Source organism: Scomber scombrus, chromosome 17 (genome assembly GCF_963691925.1).
Source record: "Scomber scombrus chromosome 17, fScoSco1.1, whole genome shotgun sequence".
Lineage (NCBI taxonomy): Eukaryota > Metazoa > Chordata > Actinopteri > Scombriformes > Scombridae > Scomber > Scomber scombrus.
This window is the reverse complement of record NC_084986.1, coordinates 18,399,379-18,424,875: the sequence shown is the minus strand read 5'-3', so window position 1 is coordinate 18,424,875 and position 25,497 is coordinate 18,399,379. Positions and strand designations below refer to the sequence as shown.

At 39.4% G+C, this 25,497-nt stretch overlaps 1 protein-coding gene across 1 annotated transcript; it reads right to left on the bottom strand.

Moving 5' to 3' along the window:
• Positions 1-2,205: 2,205 nt before the first annotated feature.
• Positions 2,206-19,082, bottom strand: LOC133997288 (apolipoprotein B-100-like). The gene is given in 30 exon segments (XM_062436851.1): positions 2,206-3,189; positions 3,280-3,466; positions 3,656-3,788; positions 3,879-6,489; positions 6,925-9,893; positions 10,020-10,186; positions 10,298-10,393; positions 10,483-10,592; positions 10,678-10,838; positions 11,269-11,441; positions 11,529-11,739; positions 11,837-11,967; positions 12,052-12,234; positions 12,579-12,784; positions 12,879-13,059; positions 13,166-13,365; positions 14,221-14,400; positions 14,483-14,678; positions 14,796-15,007; positions 15,092-15,238; positions 15,824-15,938; positions 16,056-16,500; positions 16,607-16,692; positions 16,801-16,925; positions 17,272-17,424; positions 17,513-17,660; positions 18,228-18,373; positions 18,489-18,601; positions 18,839-18,868; positions 19,028-19,082. Coding segments are annotated over 30 exon segments (10,854 nt in total).
• Positions 19,083-25,497: the final 6,415 nt, after the last annotated feature.

Here is a 25,497-nt window from a genome sequence, read left to right as displayed (position 1 = left end):
TGAATTTGCTGAGGTGTTGTGTCACGTTAACTAAATTGACATATCTCTACATGCTAGCATCTTATAAGAAGGTTTAATTTCAAGGACTTTAAGGACCAGTGAGAAGGATTAGTGTCATTTAGCAGTGAGGTTGCAGATTGCAACCAGCTGAATGCCCCCCACCAACTATAGTCTAATAGCTGGAAGTTCAGCTATTACACAGTTATCCATGATAATTTGGAACATTTAAATGTGCTTTTGCAATTAACACACATAGCTATTAGTCATTGTTCTTGTTACTTCTTTTTCTGTGTGTTTGCGCTCCAGCTGGGTGTGTGAGAAATGAATTGCATGGCATCTTAAGATCCCCATCCCAATCAGGGCATTGTTTAAAAGAATAATAATTAAACAAGTTAATCTTGATGTATTGTAGCATTCTGCAGCAGAAATGAATAAGGCTAGACTAATTGATTTGTAATTGATTTGGGTGTAAGTACGTTCCTGAAGGTGGTAAAAAGCCTAACTTTACAATTAAAAAAAATGTGTTTCAGGTTTGGGTTAGAACGCTTTCCAAATTTGAGGAATGGTCCTCATCTCATCTCATCTCAATCTAGAATAACTTTAATGATAAAGTTTTTGAAACTATGGAAACAGTTGAGGCTGAACTTGTGGGGAATAGTAGTCGGGACAGCCACTCTAACACAGAAACAGAGTATGCAGCAGGTGGTGCAAAGTAAAACCAGATGGGCATGTTGTTGAGTTACCTTAGTTGCTGATTCCCGTCAGCTTATAAGTAATTGTACCTATTAAACAGTGTATTGAGACAGGTGATTATGAGTGAAGTAATGCTTGTTTATACAGTACATTCCATTTTGTACACATGACACATGGTATACTGTACGTGTGACTGTAGTTGACCAACAGAAAGACTTAAAACATAAATTAGCAATAAACCCATATTAGTTGGTGTAGCATCTTGAGAAGCCATAAGTCATCAAACATGTTGAAGCTGGCTGTTGTTTAGTAGGTTTTCATTTACTGCATGTTAATATTACATAAGAAGAGCTGGCTGGCCAGCGGGTAGGTGTCTTACATAAAAGCACAGCAGAAAAATGTTTGGAATTGTTGAAACTGTATGTGGGAACTGTTATTCCAAGTGTAGTTTGGATTACACTTCACCTGCTTTGGGGCAAAGGGCAGCACCATTCCAAAACTGCCATCTCACTGTTCAGTATCTTACTGTACCTACAGGAGCTACCTGATAAAGTGTTCCAGTACTGTTAAAGATACAGTCATGGATCAAAGGTTTCAGTTTTTGACAATATTCCTCAAAGGCTCAATCAGGTAGCCAGCGGAACAAGGCTTACCTAGTCTTTTTAAACATCTTTTTAATAATAGTTTAATGTTAATAAATAATATAATATTACATAACACATTACAAATATTATATATTATTGTTTATATATTAATATATTTATTTAGACTCTGTTGAAGGAAATAAAAACATGGTGCTTCATCTGTATTTGAGGTAAGGTCAGTTGGAAAACAAACAACATAGTAGTATATGACACTGTACATAATACAGAAAATGTTCCAGTGCCCCCCTCTGGTTGCTGAAAGACAGTACATGTTTGCATCTGGAGGCAAGACAAGAGGCCATGCTCTGCATTTCTGTTATATTGGGGTTCACATAATTACAATATTAGCATAGAAATGTCCTTTTTATATTTGACTCTATGGCAGTTTATTTAATTCTGGGGACACTTTGCATTTGAAATGAAATGTTAGAGATTAGACAATAATAATACTATATCTGGAATATGCATTCATAGGTTTTGGTTCATAGACATAAACTGAAACTTACTGCTGATGATCAAGCTGTAGCAACTATGGCAGTGTTATTGAATGAAGAAAGTAAAGGACTGCTGCACAATGATATTGAATAAACATTATTAAACACTTTATTTCACAAAAAAAACTGAAAGATAGAAATTTTGCAACACATATGGTGATATACAGATAAATATATGCCATTGTTACATGTAAGACGTTGGTCATTCATCCACTGTTTTTACATGATTTATTTTAAACAAGCTGAACATGGTACATTATGTTAATTTGAAATACATTTTGTAAATAAAGCTTTACATTTTTTGAAAACTCAAACTTATATGTTTAGGTAATACTGTAGCATTTCCATCTTTTATTTTATTGGTGGGGGTGGAATCAAAGATTAATCTCAAGCCTTTTACCCTGAACTTTTATGTAAGATCTGTAGTGAGCAGGAGCCTGCTTTAGAAGGTCAGTAACGGTGTAGTTAAATTGATTCACTACAGATCTGACAGTTTCCAGAATGTAATCAATGGTGCCATTTATAGTTGCAATGTCGACAGCTGTGTTTGCATAGTTGGTGATTATTTTCATAAAGTTAACATATTTGTCATAGAGAGCATTCATGTAGACAGCAATGGCACCAAGGAAATCAGACTTCAGGTTGTTGTCAACAAAGTCCTGAGCTTTGTCAACAAAGAATTTCAAGGTGTCACCCAGTTTCTCAAGAAGCATGTCTACACTCTCAACTTGTTTCAAAAAATCCACAACAGGATTAAGCACCATCTTTACCCTGTCTCTTATCTGGTCTATTATTTTAGCTCCAGCCATAACATCACCAACATGCATTGTGACGTTAATTTTACTGATCATGTTAAATGCAACATTGAAAGCATATTCGACATTAACAGCCACCATGTGCATCGCCTTCTGTACCATAGTAGTAATGCTGATGGTCAGCTTATTGACCACCTCAATGAGAGAGCTCATCTCTTTAGAGCCAGGCAGTTTGACCTGGGTCTCTCTCAGCACCTTGATGGAAGAATCAAGAAAGACTTGAACAGTCTTCTGGTACTGAACAACAGTGTTCCTAAAGAGGATAGACACCTGGCTCAGATGTGGGCTATGGTTGTTTGCTATACTGTGGGCCTCCTCAATGTATTCAATAATAATAATCTTTAGTTGACCAGTGTATCTGAAGAACTGGTGTTTCTCAGCATAGCTAGACAAACATGAGGTGATGGCAGGAAGTCTTTCTTGTAGTCCACTGAGCATGATGTTAGGGGCATCCATGTTGAAGAACAGCTTTAGATTTATTTTATCCACATCCTTGGCAGAAGCTTTGATGGTGAAGATCTCAACATCCTTCCCAGGATCAGACTGTTAAACATTTAAAAAAAAAGGATAACATGAGATGTATTTATTGATAATTTTAAGTTTGCAAATACAATACCAAAATGAGGTTCTTACAGCATAACGGCCATAAACCCTGGCATTCATCTGAGATGGGACCCTGCCATTGAGCTGAAGACCCAGCAAGCCAGCAGAGGGGATAGAAATTTTAGAACTGATTCCATCTTTGCGGGCAGCACAACGCAAGTTGACATCTGTGAAGGCAGGGCTGGTGATGTCCACATTCAGGGAGGCACGGGAGGCACTGTAGAGACAGGAATGTATCAATTCAGTATAGAAGGAAACTTAACCCATAAAAAGCAAAACTATTTTACAGGTAATTCATAAATATACATCATATATTGTCTGTTCTTGAAATGTGAGTAGATATACTGTATGTGTGTGACCTGTAACTATTCAAATTACAACTGTAAAATCCCCCAAAATGACACACAATGGTTGTTTCAATTGTTACCTCAAAGTATGGGAAAAAACATGTTGAATGTCCATGGTTAGATCGGTATGGGTGAAAATCCCTGTCCCAGTCAGGCTTACTCCAGCTTCTTCAAAATTAATGGTGATGGCAGCTGTTGAAACACATTGACCTTAGTTAATATGAATAATTATACTTTCTATTTAATGGGTAAAAGTGTGTTATGCTAAGAAAAAAAACTTACAGTTCAGGTCATAATTCAAGAAGTCAATAGCAGAGGCGGCAGAGGACTTGAAGGTGACTTTGAAGACTGGAGCATTGCCCTCAAACTCAGCTAGCTGGTTTGTGGTGTACAGTAGGCTGACAAACTTGGTAATTGTAGAGATCTTCTGCTTGGCAGCTGTCACTTCAGCAACAGTTTTCTCATAGATGGTGAGATCACCCAGGCTACTTGGTTGAGACATATCAATCTCAATATCAACAGTCAAGGAAGACACTGGTGCAAGATCAATGGTAGCCTGGGCCACATGCTTCCCCTTGGTGTTGAAACTGAATAAGTTTACTTCATTGTTGCCAGCATATTTCAGCACTGCATATACACGGCTCAGGGAGGCTTCAACAGCAATGTTCTCATTTATATCCATGGCGATGACTGGGATGGTAGCATGGTTAAGTTTGGCATCAGAAATGACCTTGGAGGTGCAGCGTAGGCCATTATTATTCATGTACACATTAACCTCATTATCCAGGACTCCCAAAACTACGTAGTCTTCAAGCACTGTGCCATCCATCTTTGCCTTAGTTGTTGACTCCATGGAAACATCATCAATTGTTCCCTCCAGCTTCAGATTGTGGTCTGCCTCTGCATTTCCAACAGCTTTGATCACAGGGATGTTGAAATCACCCTTCATTGTCAAGGTGGAAACAACATTTGCTTTGGTTGTAGTGTCTGCAACCAGATTTTGGTTTGCTTCCAGGTTGAGTATAGGGAGGGCAATCTTCGCAACAGTAGTCACAGAGACAGCAGTTTCAAAAGTTTCAGTGCTCATACTGACTGTGTTGTCATGAGTGCCTTCAATGTGACGATTTTCCAGGGACAGGGAATTGGCCAACTTGATTCCTCTCTTGGTGGTCAGACTTGTGGTACCATCGAGTTTGGCTTTTAGGCTCTCGAATACAGAAGTGGTGGTAGCTCCCAGACGGAATACCAGATCATCCTCAGCATACAATCCAGCATTGACATTTAGGTTAATAATGGCAGACTTGAAAGACAGTTCTGTGATCATGTTACCCATAGGGGCAATGTTGATCAGACCCATTATATCAACAATGGGTGCAGTTTGGCTTTTTTGGTAAACAATTTTAACATCCACATTAACAGTCTGTTCAGTGGTAGTCAAAATGTTTTTCAGCCCAGTTTGGTCATACAAATCAAGATCACTAATGGCCGGGGTATGGAAGTCAACAAACGGAATATTAATTTCAGGGATGCTGATAGGCCCAGTTAAGAAATCAAGGTTTGCTTCTCCTTCTACGGCAGTAAAAATAGCAGCCTCCCTCTCATTGTTCTCTACAGTCAAGTTCCAGAACAGTTTGTGCTGATTGAGACGAGCCAGAGCTACAGTATTCATATGGTGTGTGTCAGGCCTGAATGTTGCAGAGTAATCATTCTGCAGATCCATTTTGGCAGTAAAAACATCATTGAAATTGAACTTTGTGTTTCCCTTATTCTGAAAGCTGAACACAACCTCAGTGGGACAAACAGCAACGTTGATTGCATTGTTGAAAGCTCCATTAACAATTCCAACTAAATCTGTGCTATGGGTTGCCTTCAGCTCAAACTTCATTTCTTGAAGGTCAGCATTTATTGATCCAACTACAAGGCTGTTTTTGACGGCAGGGCCTTCTGCTTCAGAGCGAACATCAAACTTGAAATTGCTGAAGATGACAGAGTCAGCACTCAGGGTTTGTTTCATCCTCAGAAGGAATGTATCGGTGTCGCTAATGAAGGTCAACTTGACTGTAGCTGGATTGACTATGACTTGCAGATCACTCTTGTGGGTACTGTCATGAGAGTTGAAGGCGGAAGTGCCCTGATTGCCAACAGTTACTGTAATAGTGGTACTTTCCTGGCGGGCCATTACTTTTTGAATCACAGATGTCTCACCAGTGAGGCCAATGGTGGGGAGGTTGAGCACATGTTTGTAGGAAGTGTCAGTAGTAGCAGATAAACCGCCCTTTGTAACTAAGAAAGCTTCGTTTAAAAGCTCAGCATTGTAGGCTGCTGTGGTGGCCTTTACTATGTTCTTGGCTGAGGCCTGGGCTGAAAAGTCATAGAATGTCACAGATACATCGTGGTCCACAGCAAGAAAAGCATGGGTGAATTTAAAGGTTTCAGCAGCAATCACACGACCCCCTTTGGGAAGAGCAATGCGAGCAGTGGAATCCAGATTAAAGTTAAGGCTCTCAAAGTTCAGAGATGTCCCTTGGGATGTCACAAAAGCTGTCAGCTGGGAAGTATCATCATCAAATGAGCTCTGGACCTCAGCAGCATTCCTAATAATGTAGAAGGGGGAGTTGACTTTTATCTCATACCTCAATTTACCAAATCCTGGAATCGTAATCTCACGAGGAATGACTGGCAGATTAAGTGTTGGGAGCTGGAGAGTCTCAATAAGTTTCTCTGCTGGAACAGTAGGCAGGGTGGGGAAAGAGAACTCAGGTACTGTAATCTCAGGAAGTGAAACCTCAGGCAGTGCAGCAAGGTAGGTCATACTCAGGTCCCCAAATGAAGCACCTATATCAAACAGTTTCACCTCAATATTAATAATTAAATCAATCAAGTCGATGATGATCTGTTTAATATCATCAACTGAGATGGTGCTGGCTTGCACTGTGTGGAAGCCCAAAATGGTGAACTCAGGGATGTCCAGCTGTGTTGGAATTTCAAACTGTTGAAGCTCATCCATGCTGATCTTCATGGGAGGCACAACAAGATCAGTGAGAGGGATGGTGAATGATGGTGTGTTGAGCTCAGTTTTCTTCAGCCCAGCAAAGAGCCCCTCAATGATCTGCTTAATCTCACTGATGATCTTTTGCTCAGGAGCGACCCTCTTAATCATCTCAACCATATTAGTAAAGATATCAGAGATGATGCTAATGAACTTTGTGTAGCACTTGCTTGCCAACTGCAGATAGGAGTTTATTTCAGCTCTGACATCCAGTTTTGTAATTCCCTGCTTTATATTTTCAACCAATCCTTCCAGATTATTAAACACAACATTGTCAACAATATCCCTTACATTTCTCATAAATTCTACAATTTTGATTTCTCTTAGTTGTTCCAGAGATCCTCTAATAGAGGAAAACACAAAGTTAGCAAAATCTCTTGTTGCCTCAAGTTTCTGGGGGATTTCAAGAGACCTGATGAGTTCATTCACATTAGCAATCATTCGATTGGCATGATCCACAAAGTCATTATAATCAAATGAATTCAGTTTATATTCAATGACGCCAAGATATACATTCAGTTGTGTAATTATTCCTCTAATCTCAGTTGCTTTCATGTAGCTGATAGCATCCTGGAAGGCTTGCGTGAATTTGGAGGGGATACCTGCATCCTTCACTAATTTGGCTACAGCCCTGATGGTTTCCTCAATTCGGAATTGCTTGATGAGCTCTACAACTTTTTCCAGGATGGCTTGAACCTTCTTGTCGGCCTCTAACTGTACAATCAACACTCTCATCTTGGCATTAAATGTGTTGAGTCTACCAACAATGTCAAAGTCCTGCATTATTTCCCTAAAGTAATCTGCCATTTCACTTAAAATCTCTGTGGGAATCTGACTCACTAGATGTTCAATGTGAGCTTTGACATTGATGGATGAAATGTACCTTTTCAGCTCAGAGGCAAAATTCTGCACTTCAAAGTTTTCACTTATTTGTTTCATATCACTAATTATTGTATGTAGTTTAGATTTGATTTCATACTTGGCATCAATATCATACAGGAATGCAATGCTGCTGCCCCTCAGCTTTTCCAGGTCAATCGCCTCTATCATCTCCTTTATGGAATCAATCATAGACACAACCATAGTCTTGACACCATACTCTTCATTTATAACACTAAGCTTATACTGGATATCCTGAATTAAGGTTTCAGGGAGGGTGCCATCGACGAAAATGTCCGTAATCACACCAGCAAAGTGTTGGATATAAACAGTTAGATCAGCCATCAGTTTCTCAACAGAAACCTTCAGATTCCTCAAAGAGGCTTCCACATCATTCATGGAGATGACATAATTTTGGCTAAAATAATTTAAGTGCTGCTTCAATTGGATTGCCTTGTTTTCTATATCTAATTGAGCAACAAAGTCACCTACATACTGAGTAACAGCCTCAAGCTTAGCCCTTATCTCTGCATTGTTAATGTAGTCCTTCAGTGTCTCTGCAAACTGCACAACACAAACCCTGATGCTTTCTAAGACAACTGAAAGATTTTCAGTTAGAGGGAACTGGATTATGTGACTACTTGTACTCTTGTCATACTTGAGAAAGCTAGAGATGGTGAATTCCTGGTTCTCTGTAGAGTCAGTGTTGATGATGTTTGTGAGGACAGTGCTAGAAATTTCCATTCCAATTCTTTCATCAGTGTTGTAAACACTCATGTCCTGCTGGAAGATGTGCTCATTCATTTTAGACTTCATTCTAAAATTGGTCTTCTGCTCTTGGAGTGAAAGAATGGTATCCAAGTTGTTGTCAATCATTGTCTCAAGGGAAAAACCATTATCAAACTGCTGGGTCGCAGATGCCCTGCATTCATGTGAGCTAGCAAAAGCCAGGGGTTGTGCTTTGAGGAGGAACTTGCCGTAGAGCTGGGCACTGTGCTTTCCATACATGGTCATGTCTCCATCACCATTGAAGATGGCATCAAGGTTGAAATCAAAAGGAACAATGCTGCAACGGATGGTATGGTCAAAGCGAATTGGCTGAGAGTTGAAGCGGGCATCGTTAGTGATCTTGGCAGCAAGACCAATAATTTCAAGCTCAGTGTTGTGGCTCATGTGGGTTCCAAAGAGTTTTCCAGTGGTGCTGCACTTTGCGTTAGCAGTCATATCAGCATAGTTAACCTGATAGGTGTGCTTGATCTCTTCCTCTCCATAGATGGCGTTCAGGCTTCCAGTCAGGTCCATCTTGTAAAGCTCTGCCTGCAGTTTAGCCTCATTCATGAAGTGGGCAGCCAGAAGTTTCAAGTTGTTATTAACATTGGCAGACGCAGTGTAAGGTTTCATGTCGATGGTGATATCATGAGTGTAAGAGGCATACTCACTAGCAGTGGCTTCAGCCTTTGAGTTGAAGTCAAGGCTAGAGAGAGTAATCATCAGCGTGTTGGCATTATCAACCTTGATGTCACGCATTGCAGCCTTGTTGGTAATGGATAGAGTAGCCCTTGAAGCATCAAGCCCAGCACTGAAGGTGTTTTCCAGGGACAGGGGGCTCTGGAGGGTGGTTGTTCCACTTGTGGTCAAACCATCCTTGTTCATTGTCAGAGTTATCTTGTGAGTACCCTCATTCTCAAGGAGCTTCACAGTGGCATCGCTGTTTACAGCCAGACCATTGACATCAAGAGAGGCAGTCAGCAGAGAGTAAACACGGTTTTCAGAGTGGTCTGCATTTGTCTCCATTCTTAGGACAACTTCACCAGCACCAGCAGAGGCTTCAGCCTGGTTGCGGATTGTCATACCAAGAGCAAGAGCACTGGCATCACATTTCAGTGACAGCTTGCTGTCTTTGAAGGAAAGGTCAACAACATGGTTCAAGGTGTTATCAAAGGCATTGGTGTTGGACACAACTGAGAATTCCCCATTAACAAGGGTTGCTGCAATTGTGTTCTCGGCCTTAACAATAGTGGAGTCAAACTGAACAGAAGAATCGATCTTTGCTTCTGGCGTGAATGGGAGGATGTTAAAAGATTGGGTTGAAATGGTCTTGCCATAGAGGGGCCCTGCATTGAACATTCCATCAAATTTGCTATTGGCAGAGATTTCTTCAGTGTTGACTACGGTTATACCAGTGTGCTCCAGTGCAATGTTGAGACCGAAAAGACTTGTGGCTTCAACCTTGCTGCTTGATCTCAAATTGATTTTGTCTGTGATGGTTGCATCTTCAACAATACTAAAACTGGCTTCAATAAATTTATGGGCCAAAGAGCTTTTCACGTGGGCCTTGATGGAATCAGTGGTGGCTAACATTCCAGAGCCTAAAGAAAACACACAAGAAGAAAAGATAACTGATTATTGCATCAATAGCAGAATTATATTACAAAACACAAACAGTTTATCTATATAACTCTCAGTGAAACACTACGAAATTTACTGCGAAATACCTTCAATCTTTATTGACAGAATGTCAACTGGGGAAGTTCCTTTCACATCAAACTTAGCTGAGTAGCTAGGTGTTTCCACTACATCTTTGCCGGCAGCCATTGAGGCCTCCATGTCATATAGGTTGCTCTTCATCAGTGTTGAAAGCTCAGCTTTGCCAAAAAGAGGAACAGACAGAGTAAGGCTCTCAGGGACAAAAAGCTCTGGGATTGGAATCTCCATGGACGTGATCTCCAGTCCAAACTGGGGCAGAGACACGTGAGGTGTGGTTAAAGCTGGTGGGAAGTTGAGCTCTTCTGTTGACTTTCCTCCAAGAGGGAGAGGGATAGTAATGGTGAAGCGCTCATTGTTGAAGTAGTAGACAGCCTTTGCCGCACTGTTAAAATGACAGAAGTAAAATGCATTAATATTTTGGGAATAAAATGAGATAATTTAAAGAATTACCATTAACTTGTTTACACTTACGTATTCATGAACAATGTCCCTGGCAGGGAAATCTCAGACATATCAGGTACTCTGAAGTTTTGAATGTAAGGGATATCATCACCATACTTGTCCATGTAGTTGTTTGCAGCCTAAAAAATAGACAATCCTTGTTTTATGTTTGTTTCACATTTTACCCATGAAAATAAGAATAATTACTGCATTTAAGAGTCATACCTCCACAAACTTCTTAAAGATGTGACGGACTTTCATGTCAGTCTGGCCCACCTGTGTGTCAAGAAGTTGGTTGCCATACTTCTCAAACACATCAGCATTTGGCAAGATGGTAGTCTCAGTATTCACATCAGACTTGATCTCAACCTCAATCTTGCTGGCATCTGTAACAATAGAGAGCAATGAATAATCAGACATGTGCAAATATCCTTTTAAAATCCAGGTTAGAGTTAAGGGTAAACTTACTCTAAACAAAATTTGCATTTTTTTCTCCAGGCAAAATGGCATGTTATCAGCCAAAATATGTTTAGCTTTGATAGCCTTTGATTTGCTTAGATGTGATCAATATTTTAGTTCTGTCTCATTGATTGCCCTGAAATTGGGTGAGTGAGACCTTTAAATAATCAATAACACATAGATTTATGTAGTGGCATCTCCTGGTCCAAAATTGTCAAAAAATATTAAGGATCAGCAGTATAGCCAGCTGCTGTGACCCAGATTTGGTAATTAAAGAACAACAACATCAGTAGGCAACCACTAAGTGAACTGTTAATTAATATTTTGAAAAAATGAGTAACTGGAAAATTACATTACCATATTTCATTGCAATTTTCTGCTCAGACTTGGCATCCATGACCTTGATGTCACTCTCAAGCTCCAATTCCAGTTCTTCTTCACGCTTCAGGTTAGCGGTGAAAGTGGCATCAGTTTTGATTGAGGGGACAAGAAGTTGGACTTGCAGCATACCTTCCTTCATGGCCTTCAGACTGAAACATTTACCAGTGAGTCAGCATAATCTAAATCATAAGTGTGACATTTATGTTGTTTGCGTGGATACATGGCTAATTTCTTACCTGGCACGGCCAACCAAGGAGAGCTGAGGGATGTTCTTGTTAAGCAAGTCAAGAGAGATGGAGTGAGTTCCTTTGCCCTTGGTGTTTCCGTCAACAACACCCAGTCTGAATCCAGCTTCCACATCGTAGTCGGGGATCTGGAAGTCAGCTGTGATGACATTCTTCCTTCTGTTATATTTCATGATTGCTCTGGCTTCTGTGGGCTCCACACCTGTTGCCGACCAACCGGGACAGTAGTATTACATTTCAAAGCTTCTCTAGATTGAGCCAGTGATGAGGTTTAAAGAATTTCAAATACTGTACATTACCTTCAGCCCTCAGAACAAACTTCACAGAGTCAACCTTCTGCCTGCCTTCTTCTCCCTCCCTGAGGAGCTCATAGGCAACGGTGGCTGTGTACTCAGTGACTTCACCGGTAGGGTGGAGCTCCACAGCAAATCTATGAAGACAATTCAATAAATTAGCCAGTATTTCTTAGGTAATTTATTTTAGAAGGGCAATTATTTGTTGATGGTTTGCTTACTTGCTGTCTCCGGTGAAGGGGAAGTATGGGGCTGTCTCTTGAGAGAAAGCATCAGTGTACTTCAGAGCAGTGCAGTATTTCATTCCAGTGAAGAAGGGAGTACACTCACTAACATCAACCTTGTCCATCACCATGGGAGGGATTGTTTTCACCTCTGATCCAGTCACTGCCACCAGGTTGTTTCTAAATTTGAAATGAATTGTGAATGAGTTAAAATTGAGCTATGAGTGTTTTGTTTTGTTTTCATTATTATGACGTTAAAATGGCCATAATCACAGACATAAAATCCCCTCAATTATTTAATTATTTAAAAAAAAAAAAATTAAATTGCTTTCTTCAACTTTTTTTTGACAATAACATTATTCCCTTTATATTTCAGGTTTTTTAGATTAACAAAGTGCATTACAACAAGGAGTGCAAAGCATCTTCTGCATGTTGCTTTGTTCTAACTAGTGATACTGCTTCCTGTTTCCTGGATTTAAGATGGAGAAAATAGCATAATATTTGGAAGTTCAACTTAGGCTTACGTCATTTTGATGAGCTTGGTAGGGGTCATTGGAGCAGGGATAGTCAACTTGATTTGGTCCTGTCCCATGGAGATTTTGGCAGTGAGCCCACTCTCGTGGAAAATGTTGGTGTGCATCTCTAATCCAGAGTTGACATATTCAGGGATGTGGGAGCCAACTTGAGTTACAAACTCAATGCCAGCAGAGGGCATGAAGGCAACTTCGCTCTGTGTGGAAAAATAGAAGAAATATGAATGGTTTTGTTGATACTGTATAATAGAAAAATGACAGGTGACATTAAAATATGTTTTGAACAATTACCATGTGGCGAGCAATCTTAAGTCCTCCCTTGATACCAGGGGTGAATGTACCAGACAGTGCAACCCTCAGAGGCACACCAGTGACAGTAGGGAGGAAGAATTCATTGTCCATGAAGATGTAGTGGGCAAAGATTGTGTTGTCGGCCTTAGTCATCAGTTCCTTCATTAGCTTTGACAGATAAAAATACACAAAAAACAGTGAAATTTAGATGATAAACATACAAATAATAAATATGTAATCAATTCTGTTGTTATTATTAATTCATAAAATTGCTTGCACTTACATCTGTAGGGACCATCTTGAACATGCTGTCAATCATCATGGCAGCAGAGTAAGCCATCTCCTCCATTTCATTGGTTTTCAAATATCCAAGCTCATTTCCTAAGAGTCTCAAATACACCATGGCCTCTGGAGACTGTGCACTGCTCAGTTCCTTTACCAGTTTGTTGAGGTTGCGTCCGACTTCCCTCATCAGGTTCTGTGAAGCCTAAACAGAAGTGTAGAAACTTTATTAAAAAAATAACCCCTTATGTGAAAAAAATGTACCTTATGAGTAGAGTGGTTTTCAGTCTGATATATATACATTATACATATATGTATATAACATATATGTGTTGGTCAAACGTGGACAGCAGAGGATTCATCTCCTTCGGATGTTGAACTCCTTTTCTGTCAGTCCAGTGATTCTCTGTCGTCTCTGTCTCAGTCATTTATTGAAAGTCTTTTAACTTACTCTTTTATCTGTTGGTTCAACAATCTGTCACTCAAGGACAGACACAGTCTCAACAGTATCGTGAGAACCTGCTCCAAGATCATTGGACTTAAGCAGAGAGACCTAAGTTCCTTATGGGAACTACAGGTCATGAGGAAGTCACACAATATTTTGAGTACTTCCGGGCATATCTTAAGAAGGGAATTTTCATTATTGCCTTCAGGGCGTCGCTATGCCCAACCCGCATGTAAGGGTAACCGACTTTCCAAGTCCTTTATCCCCTCTGCTGTCCGACTGCTGAACAAATCTTTATGAGGTCCAGTTGTATCTGTTTGTTATTGCAGTGTGCAGCTGGATACTGTGGTGCATTTTTTATTTTTTATCGTTTGACGCTTGTATAGGCTACCTCTCGATGAACTATTCATTGGACTAGGGCCTGCTGACTTTGCACACTGATTTTTGCACTTTTGCATTTGCAATTTTGCACACAGCTGCCAACTCTTCTTCTTTCTTCTGTGTTTTTTATCTTGTTATTTATGTGTACGAGTATGTTGTGGTGCGAGCTGTCAAATGAATTGCCCTCCAAGGGATTAATAAAATTGTCTTGAATCTTCTGATTACTCTTAGTACCTGTCTGTTCATGCTGTACTTCTTCAGAGCTGGCAGCATGTTCTGCAGGATCTCATTGACTCTGAGTGGCATGTTGTCAGACACAAAGTACATTGTCTTCAGGGCAGTGTCGGGGAAGAATCCATTCTCTCCAAACAGGGCATCAACAGTTGGCTCAAATCCTTTGCCCTCCATACCAATCTGTAAAGGTGACATTCACAATTTAACTCACTGAAAGGTGACCTCAATCACGACATGTTTTAAAATAGTCCAAATTGTTTACCTCCATCATGTCAATGTCAAAGCCAAATGCCTTAAGAGTCATTTCAAGCATGACTTCCTTGGGCAGGTAACTGGAGCCCTCAAAGATCATGTTGCCTTCCACAGATCCAGCCTTGTAGTTGCGAGAGAACTTGGTGGGGTCCATGATAGGTCCAATCTCATTACCTTGCAGAGCATCACGAATCTTCTGTCTCAGCCTTCATGAAAGAAAGACAAAATATCATAGTTATCCTAGTGATAGTGGTCAAATTAGAAATTCTACTCACCAGGTAGGTGAAAACACAAATTTAAACAATATAAGGCTCTTCACTTACTCTTGGGTTTCAAGCTCAGTTGAGGACAAAATGTTGGTAATGTGGGAGATCACAAAGCTCCTGACTTGTGTCTCTTGTTCATTGGGCAAGGCAACAGTCAGCTGAGCCAGTTCACTTGGCTGAGGGTCCTTCATAAGTACCAGATATGCAGCAATACGCTTTTGCATGGGGCTAGCACTGTCCAAGACAACCTGCATGAGAACCTCTCTGCCCTGTGACCAAAAGAGATCAATAAAATGAGCCTATAGTAGAAATATATATGCCAATAATCTTTCAAACCAACGAATTTGACTTGCCTCTTCAGGCACGGGAGTCAGCCTGTACACTTGGATGGCGGCCTGCTGCACAGCGAGGGAAGCTGCAGGTTGGTTCACACATTGGATCACTGCAGCTCTGAGTGCAGGACTAGCTGGCACCACAGCTGGAGCCATGTTTCCAATAACCTAGAATAAACAAAAATAATCATTCTCTTCACTGAGCAGAGTGTAAATTCAGACAACTTTGTTATTTAAGAGTCAGATACATCCTTTAAACTAAGGTTAGAATCTTTTATTTAATGTGAATCCTTTCAAATGTTAATATTTTTCCTGCATTTTAATATATTTTATTGTATGCTCCTTTGAGCATCATTTTTTACCAGTGTTATTTCACAGTGCCATTTTGTAGGTCTATGGAAGTCTTTTTTTAAATCAAAAACTACTTTGCTCATTTTCCTGCTATTGTACAAAATGGTTGATTCCAGTTTCAGAATGCAGTAATTCCAAAGATAATGTATATAAGACATCTGTCATTCTTATTATATACTTTTAAACATGCTTTTATACTAGATTTCAATGTATGTCCCCTTAAAAACAGCTCAAGATAAGCTCTTATACAATGCATCTTGTTTTTAATTATTTAAGATTATTTTCATTAAAGGAAATGCGTGGGGACAAAATGACAGAAAACCGAATATAGTAGATATCTACATTTCTGCTTATGAAGCCTGTCATTTAAAAAAAATATATATTTTTGGGTGAGATACATACCCTCAGTGTCATAAAAGTGTTGTCTTTGTCACCAGAACAGTCTCCCAACTGGGCTGCCATGAACTCAGCAACAGAATAAATCTCAGGGATCAGTTTCCCTTCAGTTTTGTAAAACCTGTTATAGAGAAAATTGATACTTAAATCCAAAGCCTGGGTATCTGATTTTAGAAACAACAGCTCAAAAATTCAGGTAAGTCTCTACCTTGATTGACGTATGGTTAACTTCACTCACCTCTTGACAACATTGCTCAGGGCATACATGATGGGCTTGCTGATCTTGTATTTGGCCATCTCAAGCATGTCATTGATCAGGAGGGCAGAGGGATTGGACACAAGTCCCATAGCGAAAACAGTGGCATCAACCTCCAGAGATGAGCTGTCAAAGGTCCTGAGGATCTGCATGATGGCACTGCTGCACTCAGGAGTTCCACACTGAGCCAGAACCTGGTAGGTCAGGACACGGGACACTGCAAGAGCCTCAGGAATGGCAGGGCTCAGGGTCTCAGTCTTCATTCCGCGGACCATGGTGACAATCTTGTGGAAGAGGTGGGCCCTCCTCTCACCCTCGGTCTCAGGCAGAGTGGCCAGTTCTCTCAGGAGGTCCAGACAAGCGGTTGTATCCTGGACAAAAGTCTTGTCCTCAACAGCTTCCATGTGAAGACCCATGGCAATGTCACCTGTGATACACAAGCGGCAATGTTGTAGTGAGTTCATTTTATCTTTAGTGACAATCTTGACAATTAACCACAAATGAAAACAACAAAAATAAAAAAGTGGGCTTACTTCGGTCAAAGACTCTGTCGTTGTGAGGAGAAACCTGAACCAGGGTCAGCTCTTGCTTTCCAGTGTTGGTAACACCGTACTCTCCCCTGTTGGAAGAAAACACTACAGGTTAAAAAGTACTGAAGAACACTTGGATAAGACGCACCAAATATCAGTAGAGAATGACATAGAGTGCAATGTAAGGTTGGACTTACTTGTGTGAGAAGGGAATGAGGATGTGGTTCTCAGTGCAGGAGCCAGAGGTCATGTGTTTATTCTCATTGTCAAACTTGTAGTTGCAGGTCTGGGAGCTTCTGACCAGCTGGGAAAGAGGGTAGTGCTGAAAGTAGACAAATCATCATGTAAATGTTGAGGATTGTTTGACTTTAAAGAGGTTAACTGCCAAAGTGTTTTTGTACTGCAGTTAAGTACTTTTACTCAAATTTCTGTGCATAAAGCTTAAATGTGCTTTTTCTTGTACTTTTAACATTTCTATTATTATAACTTAACATTAGTGCCCATTGTTTTTAATTTACACAAATGACTTTTGCTGTTCTCACAAATATAAAATGACTTTATGTGCACCAGGAGATTTTTCATTTGAAAATCAAGATGGACAGCAAATGTTGCTTGTGTAAAAGCTGTCACAAAATCTGTAACTTGCCACTGTTTGTAGGATGTCTTACCATGCCAGAGATGAGCGCCAGAGGGCTGGTGTGATCTCTCATTGGGACAAATTTGTCACATCTGGACAGATCCCTGTTGAGACTGACGTCAGTTGCAATATCCTCTCTAGCATTGATGGAGTAATGGGTCTTACACATGCCATGGATAGTGGGCTAAAACGGCATGAACATAGATATTGATATGAATCTTTCATTGTGTTTGTGAAAAGTTAATTCTACAGTATTAAATAAGAACATTTACCATGTTCTTGTTCTTGTCTTCTTCCAGCAGAGGCACAGCCAGGGCAGAGATGATACCCCTCTTTATGTTCAGGATGGTTGTTGTCTCGCCATCCTCAGGATACAATTTCACATCATACACACCCTTAACCATAACCTTCAGAGGATATCTAAAAAGAAAAGTGGGGATATTGTCCATATATTCCACGGCATTTCTTAAATGTTTTCAGTTACATAACACTCAAACACAAACACTGCACATACAACCTCAGACACAGACGAGCGGACAGCATCATCACAAACAGAACACACTTTTTTAACAGCTTCTTCCCGGCCACAGTGAGACTCTTGGCCAAAACAAAATGAACTACCTCACATTATATTATACCATATTTATTTTATTATATTATATTGTCTTCTGGGCCTGTGCAATATACCTATGCTTACAACAATGCTCTAACTTTCCCTTTACACAGGGGTTTTATGCACTTTTTTATGTCTATAGTATGTGTATGTGTTTTATGAATGTGTCTTTCTTGTGTGTCTTTTAAAATTTTGTCTTGACTCTCTGAACAAACCGCACAAAAATTCCTATGTGTGCAAACACAAATGGCTAAATAAAGTTCTTGAATCTTGAATCTTGAATCTTGAATCTTGAAACTATATATAAGTTCTTTCATAAAACTGTCACTTAATGGCAGTTTGATATCAGAGATATCAGACATGGAATAACTTACCTCTCCATTTCAGCGGCAAAGGCATCAGAGCTGGGCGCAGGACTGAACACAGGGTTGCCTTGTGTGTCCATGTCAACCACCTCACTCAGGCTACAGCCAGTGGTGCGAACGTTGAAACTACAAGCCTGAGGTACTTCAATTTCAACCTGTTTTAAAAGATTATTTTAGATTTTCCTTGCCACATATAGTGCAGGAATAAAAACCTATATTATCATGTTCAATGGTGATATTTAGCTGTCAAGAGAGTGGCCTGTACTATACCTTGCATGTGGCCTTCGGTCCATTCTTGAGATGTGAAGCACCATTGACCGCATTCAAGGACTCAGCTTCGTACAGGTATTCATACTTGTGGTAGGCTTTGTATCTTTGGCTTACTAGTAGAAAATATGTTTATTTTGAATTAGAGTTATATATGCTACAAGAACAGTTAGACAATGCAATGCAGTCATGTAGTGTTCATATGCAAAATGTGAGAACACGTATGTGCTAGCACCAAAGTTCAGTTTATGACTGGACTTTTAAAAAATATTGGTGGTTGTCAATTTATTTAGTTGCAGTTAATAACATTTACATTGCATATAGGCTGTGTAATATTTACATATTGAACTTACACAGGCAGGATGCATGCTCCTCCTGTGCATCTGTAGAAGAGATCATAAGAAAATTAGATGCAAAACTTTTTACTCTTTTTACTCTCTTTTTACTTCAAAGAGAGTTCAGTGGTTTTTGCTTCAATTTTATTATCATATTCATGGTGTCCCTAATCAAAAGCAGCATGATGGAAATTAAAACATACTTACAAGCCAAGGCAAGAGTGATTAGGAGTACAGAAAGGAAGAGCTTTGAGTCCCACATCATGGGCTCGCTGAAACTGTCTTCTTTGGACTCCTTTGGTGAGTACTCAGGTGAGACTGAGAACTTATTCTCCCCATAGGCTTTTTATAGCGATGCTGTTCCATACGAAGGGGGTGGGAATTACATACAGTACTGTCCCAGCTCCAAAGTCCACTCTATGTGTGGAGGGACAAAGGCAACTGGTTTCGTAAAGCTTTCCATGAATTTTGATTCAAAGATAAATAGGTTGAAATGTGTGAACCCATCCCAAGTTACAAATAACCAGCAGTGCAATTCATATATTCCACATCACATCTGATAGGTATCATTACAGAGTTAAAGTCACTAGATTTAGCATATAACAATCACGATTTATTATAAATTTGAACACATATGAAGAATCCCGTTTTTAAGACACTGAGATATTGATGATTTAATCACTAGGCTTGAACCAGTCAGTGGTTGTGATATCAGATTGTAATGTGACATGAGGAATATCCTGTTTTAGCTTCTCAGATGACACATGCATTTGTAATTGTAGAGCCTCTTAATACCTTCTTTCCAAATGTCTCATCATAGTGAATGCAAAATACATTTTTTTATAGGTTTATGTCAAAAATGTCTCTGCAGACATACCAGATACCAGTACATTTTAAATTGACCACTAAATCAGAAGATTTAGAATTTCAGTTGGTTTACATTTTTATATATGTAATATATTAAAATGTACAGTACCATTCAAAATTGTCTCATTCAATGAATGGGAAAGTGTGAAATGTAGGAATATTGCATAATCCTACAGTCAAAATGCTTATTCAAAAGTACAAGTCAGACTGTGGGGTTTTGCCCCCTAACCATTGATAAGGAGTTGTAACACTAAACGTGAACAGGTTGTTATCAAGCATCTTGTCAAAGGGGCATTGGACTTTCCCCTTTGCTTAAAAATAATCTTATCATAACAGCTGTTGAAGAGATATCTGTAATATATAAAACTTGAGCCAAATAATACAGAACTTTAAAGGCCTGGTGAACATATTTTCTCATATTCTTAGTTTGAATGATATGGTCCTACAAGAACACCACAGTCTTGCCAAAGTTGCATCAGTTTTGGTTGTTTTTGCTGTATGTACTGTATATATATGTATATTTGTTTGGTCTGCAACTTTCCTTCTGCTATCAAGTGGGCAGGGCTCAGTTGGAAAAAGGTGATGTCATGTATCTCTGTGCACCGATTTGAATTAAAATGTGCTGACAGATGTGGGTTGTTTGCTTGTGTTGCAGAGCCACTTATGTCACACAATATGTCAATCAAAACTGATCAAACAACACCCATCCAATACTGATGAAACAGATTAACTGATGACGTAAATATTAAACTCTTAATAAACGATAGCTCCGATTTTTTTTCTCCAGAACTTCAACTTTGATGTTATTTATGTAGTCATTAATATTTCATGTTATTGATAAATACCTGAGATTTGAAACCAAGTTTTTAGGGGCTATATGAGTGATACTCCTAGTTTATATTAATACTATCAGTTGAAGAAAATGATTGAATTAAGATGTTACAGTGTTACATTTTGATTTAGGAGACGTTTTTATCCAAAGCTACATACACATAAGATTGATTTGACTGCTTTAAGAGAAGATAATCAGTTTCTGATTAGCCTTGTAGTTGTGAAAATGTCATTATCTAATCTAATAGGGCTGTCAAACTGCATTAGCTTTTTATTATTTATGAGCCCATTTATAATGTTTGGATGATTGGAGTTTGGCATATAAATCTCAGTTTACACCACTATATGGAAAACAATGATCAGTGATCTATTTGTGCTTGCTCTATTTTCGTAGAGCAACAGACCACTTGGGAGGCAATTGATGTAAATAATTTAATTAATTAACAATTCATTGTATTTCTCCCATATTTTCATCCCTCCCTGCTTTGAAAGAGGTTTGCTTTTTTTCCTAATGAACAATATCTTAAAAACAAGAGCCTGATTTAACGATCTATGAACATCTGGAAGGAAGGAAAATGGTAAATGGACTGTATTTATATAGCACTTTTTTTTGGTCTTTTTGACCACTTTTACACTACATGTCACAATTACACAAACATTCAGAAACTGATGGCAGGGGCTACCACACAGGTTTCCAACCTGCTCATCAGGAAGGGACTAACATTCACTCACACATTCACACACTATTGGCACAGCCATCGTTAGCAATTTGGGGTTAAGCATCTTTCCCAAGGACACATTGACATTTGGATAGGAGGAGCTGGGAATCAAACCACCAATCTTCTTATTAGTGGATGACCACTGTACCTCCTGATCCACAGACACCCTAAGGTGATTAATCCAAAGAGGAAACCCAAAAAGGAACTGAGAGACTGACTGGCAAGAGATGATATTGATCAATATGTCCTTTCCTAAATTTGTTTGTAATCTACGAACAAATTTTGAACTTTCTCAGACCATGGGTATGCACAAATGATGACAGGGTTGCAGTGCTCTAGACCTTAATGCAGCATCTTTAATGATGCTGAGTTTAAATTCCACTTATTTATTTGCGAGGACTTCCAATAACTGTTTAAGGGTTTCATTCATGTTTTCTATTGCATCATCCGTGACTACAAATTATATTCCGAGCCAAGTTAATTCACTTTTGCAAGCAGCAATGCTATTTTCATTTAAATAAAATTTTGTTCTGATTGAATTGCACTTATTCATTACAAAAGACACAAGAAATAACCAGTGTCATCTCAACAATTATGACATACCGTAAATGACCTCTGGGTGATGGCTCTTGGTGATGTCAGCACTTTCTCCCTCATTCCTTGAACAAATTTCCTTAATAATAACTGTCTGATAATGCTTCCAGTCTCTCATTCTGGGCTGCCAGATCTGGTGCTCCTTGTCCTTCTCATTTTTCCTATTTTTTTCTGGTCTGTGATTCGTGTTTTGGCATCAACTTTGATTTTTACTTGTGCCACCGTCTGAACCTCAGGGAACACAGTATTCACCACGCAGGCCTCCTATTGCAGTCCAGGCTTCTTTTTTTTTCTTTTTTACATGTTACAGAAAATGTCAGAGCCTTTTCTGGCTTCTTCCTCCGACAATTATTTCAATTTCTGCTGTTGTGAAATTCTTCCGATTTTTGGGGTCATCTCTCATAACTCAACTTCTTTCAACTTCTCCGTTCAGCACAGAGCTCTCTTCATGATACACCAATGAGAAGATAACAATCAGTCTAGATACTTTTTAAATCCTTTATTTCTTTTTTTTATTAGACAGTCAGTTGCATAGAAGCCAGCATGAAACAAGGGGAGAGAGAGATGGGTATGACATGCAACAAAGGTCCCTTGCCAGACAGAGACATTGCAGGTATGTGGCATGCACTGTAACCACTTGGCTATGGGGCCCTCCAGTCACAGTACTTTTAATTCAGATAAGCAGCTTGCAGATAGTCTGAATGACTTTTACCACATTATACATCGCAGAAAATTTTTGAATGGTTCAGTAAAGTTCCTTTGATTGGATCCTCTAACCACAACAGAGTGCACTTGCTTCTGACAAATCTAAATCATTCTGAGTACTTCGTCTTCGGAGAAAGTCAGGAGTTCCAAAAAAAACTCAATCAAAAAGTCACCAGGAGTCGTCCAGCTGAAATGCAGTTAAGAGTTTTATTGTCGACAGAAAAACCCGGAGCCAGCATACACAGACAGAATCTATGCATACATGACACCAAGAGCTAAAACTCGGGGCCTCTTTTATCCTGTTCTATATTGCTGACCCTTGCAGAAAAGTTTCGACCCCCTCCCTCGGTGGAGTGAGTTTCAACCAATCCGCCTCTTTCTCCCCCCAACCCGTACTCACGTTCTTCGCACCCTCTTTCACCTCAACTTGAACTCACGTTCTTGGCGCCTATCCTAAAGACGCCCTAAAACACCTTTTATGGCTCTTCCTTCCGTTTCTATGCTGGCAGGTGTTTTGCTATAGGAGATTTCGGATTACATCATTCTCCGCCTCCAGTTCCTGTACTTTTCCATTTACTAAGTGCTGCCCCCTATCTTCCTCCGCTGGTATTAACTGTGTGGGCAATGTTCATCACAGATTTCTTTGAGTACAATGTTACACAATTACTCTTATTACTGCATTCTTTTCTATAGTACTAATACTAATACTAATAATATAAAAGTATGGTATATATAATCACATATATTGTGGTTTCTCATACTTATTCAATTATGAGGTACTTATTCACTCACTAAATGCAGAATCACATACACCTTCTTCGTTTAACATAATGCCTTCAAATTTGAACATCTTCAGCAAATAATAGTCAACAATCAAGTACCCTTTTAGCAGATACAACATTGCTCATTGTTAGTAATTATCATCAAATTTTACACTACACTTCCCTTTATGTAAATTGGTGTTGAGGATGGACAAGGACCATCAAAGGACAGTTCTGTAGCAAACATAGCATACTGGATGTGGTCAAGTGAAAAGCAACTGTACAAGAAAAAAATGTACATTTAATTTCTACTGTTCAGTCCCTCTTCCACTACAGAGATTGCAAAGATATGCAAACAAAAATCTCTTAATTGTATCAACTGGTCACTTTAAATGCTTTTTTTATTCCGTCTTCTGTTGTCTATGGTGATGAAAGCATTGGAGATAATCTAGAACAAGACTTGTATTATGTAGTGTTCAAGATGTTTATGTTAAACCAGCTGTTGTAAGGTAAAACAGCTGACTGCTCACACTCCTTGCAAGAATGTTTTTACAGTAAACAGATGCTGGCTCTATGGATGCCGATGTCAGTATGTTGATCAGTCTGTCTGTTGATCGGTCTGTCAGTCCATTTCTTTGATCCCGACTGAAATATCTTAAGTAAAGGAAATTTGAAAACTGAACAATTGGATGACTTCTCAGAACCTCAACTCTGCAACCACTGTCTCTGCTTAAGTCTTAACCTAAATGAAAGTTTGTTAGTTTCAGTTGGAACATTTATACTTTTTACTGACAACGACATTTTAGAATATAAATTATATAAACTACATAGCAGGTTAAAGCAATCATCTACTCCTCTACAGAAAATGATTAACAGCAAGTAAACATTAAGCTTCCCACCACTACTTTTGGCAAATCACTATGGAATACCCAGGCAAATTTTGTCCTCATTTCCATTAAGTGTTAATTTTTCAACCTTACATCACTGGTCAGTCTCGTGTTGTTTAGAATCCCACAATGCCTTGCAAAGTGAATTGTTTACTTCCATAGAAAATGAATTAGGCTGAATTCCACATTTAGTGGTTATTTATTGTTACACAGTCTACTGCCTAGTTTGTTCTTCTGAGAAGGATTAGAGCATATAGTTTTTGAATTTGGTCGGCTGTTGTCTCCAGTCCTTGTAAGGCAACATGAGACAATGCAAAGTGTTGTCACAAAGGGTGTAGTATACTGAACCCACAATGCAGACACAAGACTCAGAAACTAGTCCTTGAGTGAATAATAATCAGATTAGCTGGGGCAGTATGTGGCTGAGCAGGGAGTGAAATAATTCTCTGGAGTTGGTTCCATGGATGGGGGAATACGGTGGTGTGCAGTCAGGTGAGGCAGAGTAGGCAGTGCCTCGACTAGGCTAATGAGAAAAAGGAAAATTAAATACAAATTATAATTAACATTTTTTTTAAATATTTTTATATTTTTTTTATAATTTTGTTTTGATTGTTGATTTATTGTTGTAAAAATAAAAAATGAAAACCTGAAATGTGTTGTTTAAAGTCTGTGTAAAGTGAAAATAAATGTGTTCTGAGTTTGACATGCCACAGAAAAATGTGTTGCAAAATTTGAATGATTAAAAAAATCGCCAAATATATGAAATTAGGCTTCAGAGTTGTGTAAAAGTCTGCCTATTTCTCTTGTCCCAAATGCTGTGGGAGTGCCCGCCGAGTCAGCTGAAACCCCGCCCCCTACCAAGTGTCACCTGTCAATCAAAGTCACCACCTCTAACAGAAACATGGACGCTAGGCCTGAGAGCTTTCTGCTGCTAACTCAGCTGCTAGCTCGGCGGCTAACTCAGCTGATAACTCGGCGGCTAGCTCGCTCGGTGGCTAACTCGGCGGCTAGCTCGGTGGCTAACTCGGCGGCTAACTCAGCTAACTGGCTAACTGTAGACTGTAGTAGTAGTAGTGTGCACTGAATGTATTTATACCTCTACAGCAGCAGGGGCGGGTTTATGCTCCGGTGTGTAACCGTGCTATTGGTCACCGGTTACGTAATCGCCGGGTTACGTAAACCGGCTGAGATTTTCAGACCGGCCCATTAAATCCAGACACAGAAATCTTGAAACACAGTTTGTGAAGCCTAGCTCCACAATTCAAATCTAAATGGTTGAAATGCTTTTTACACCTTTTTTAGAAATACATTTA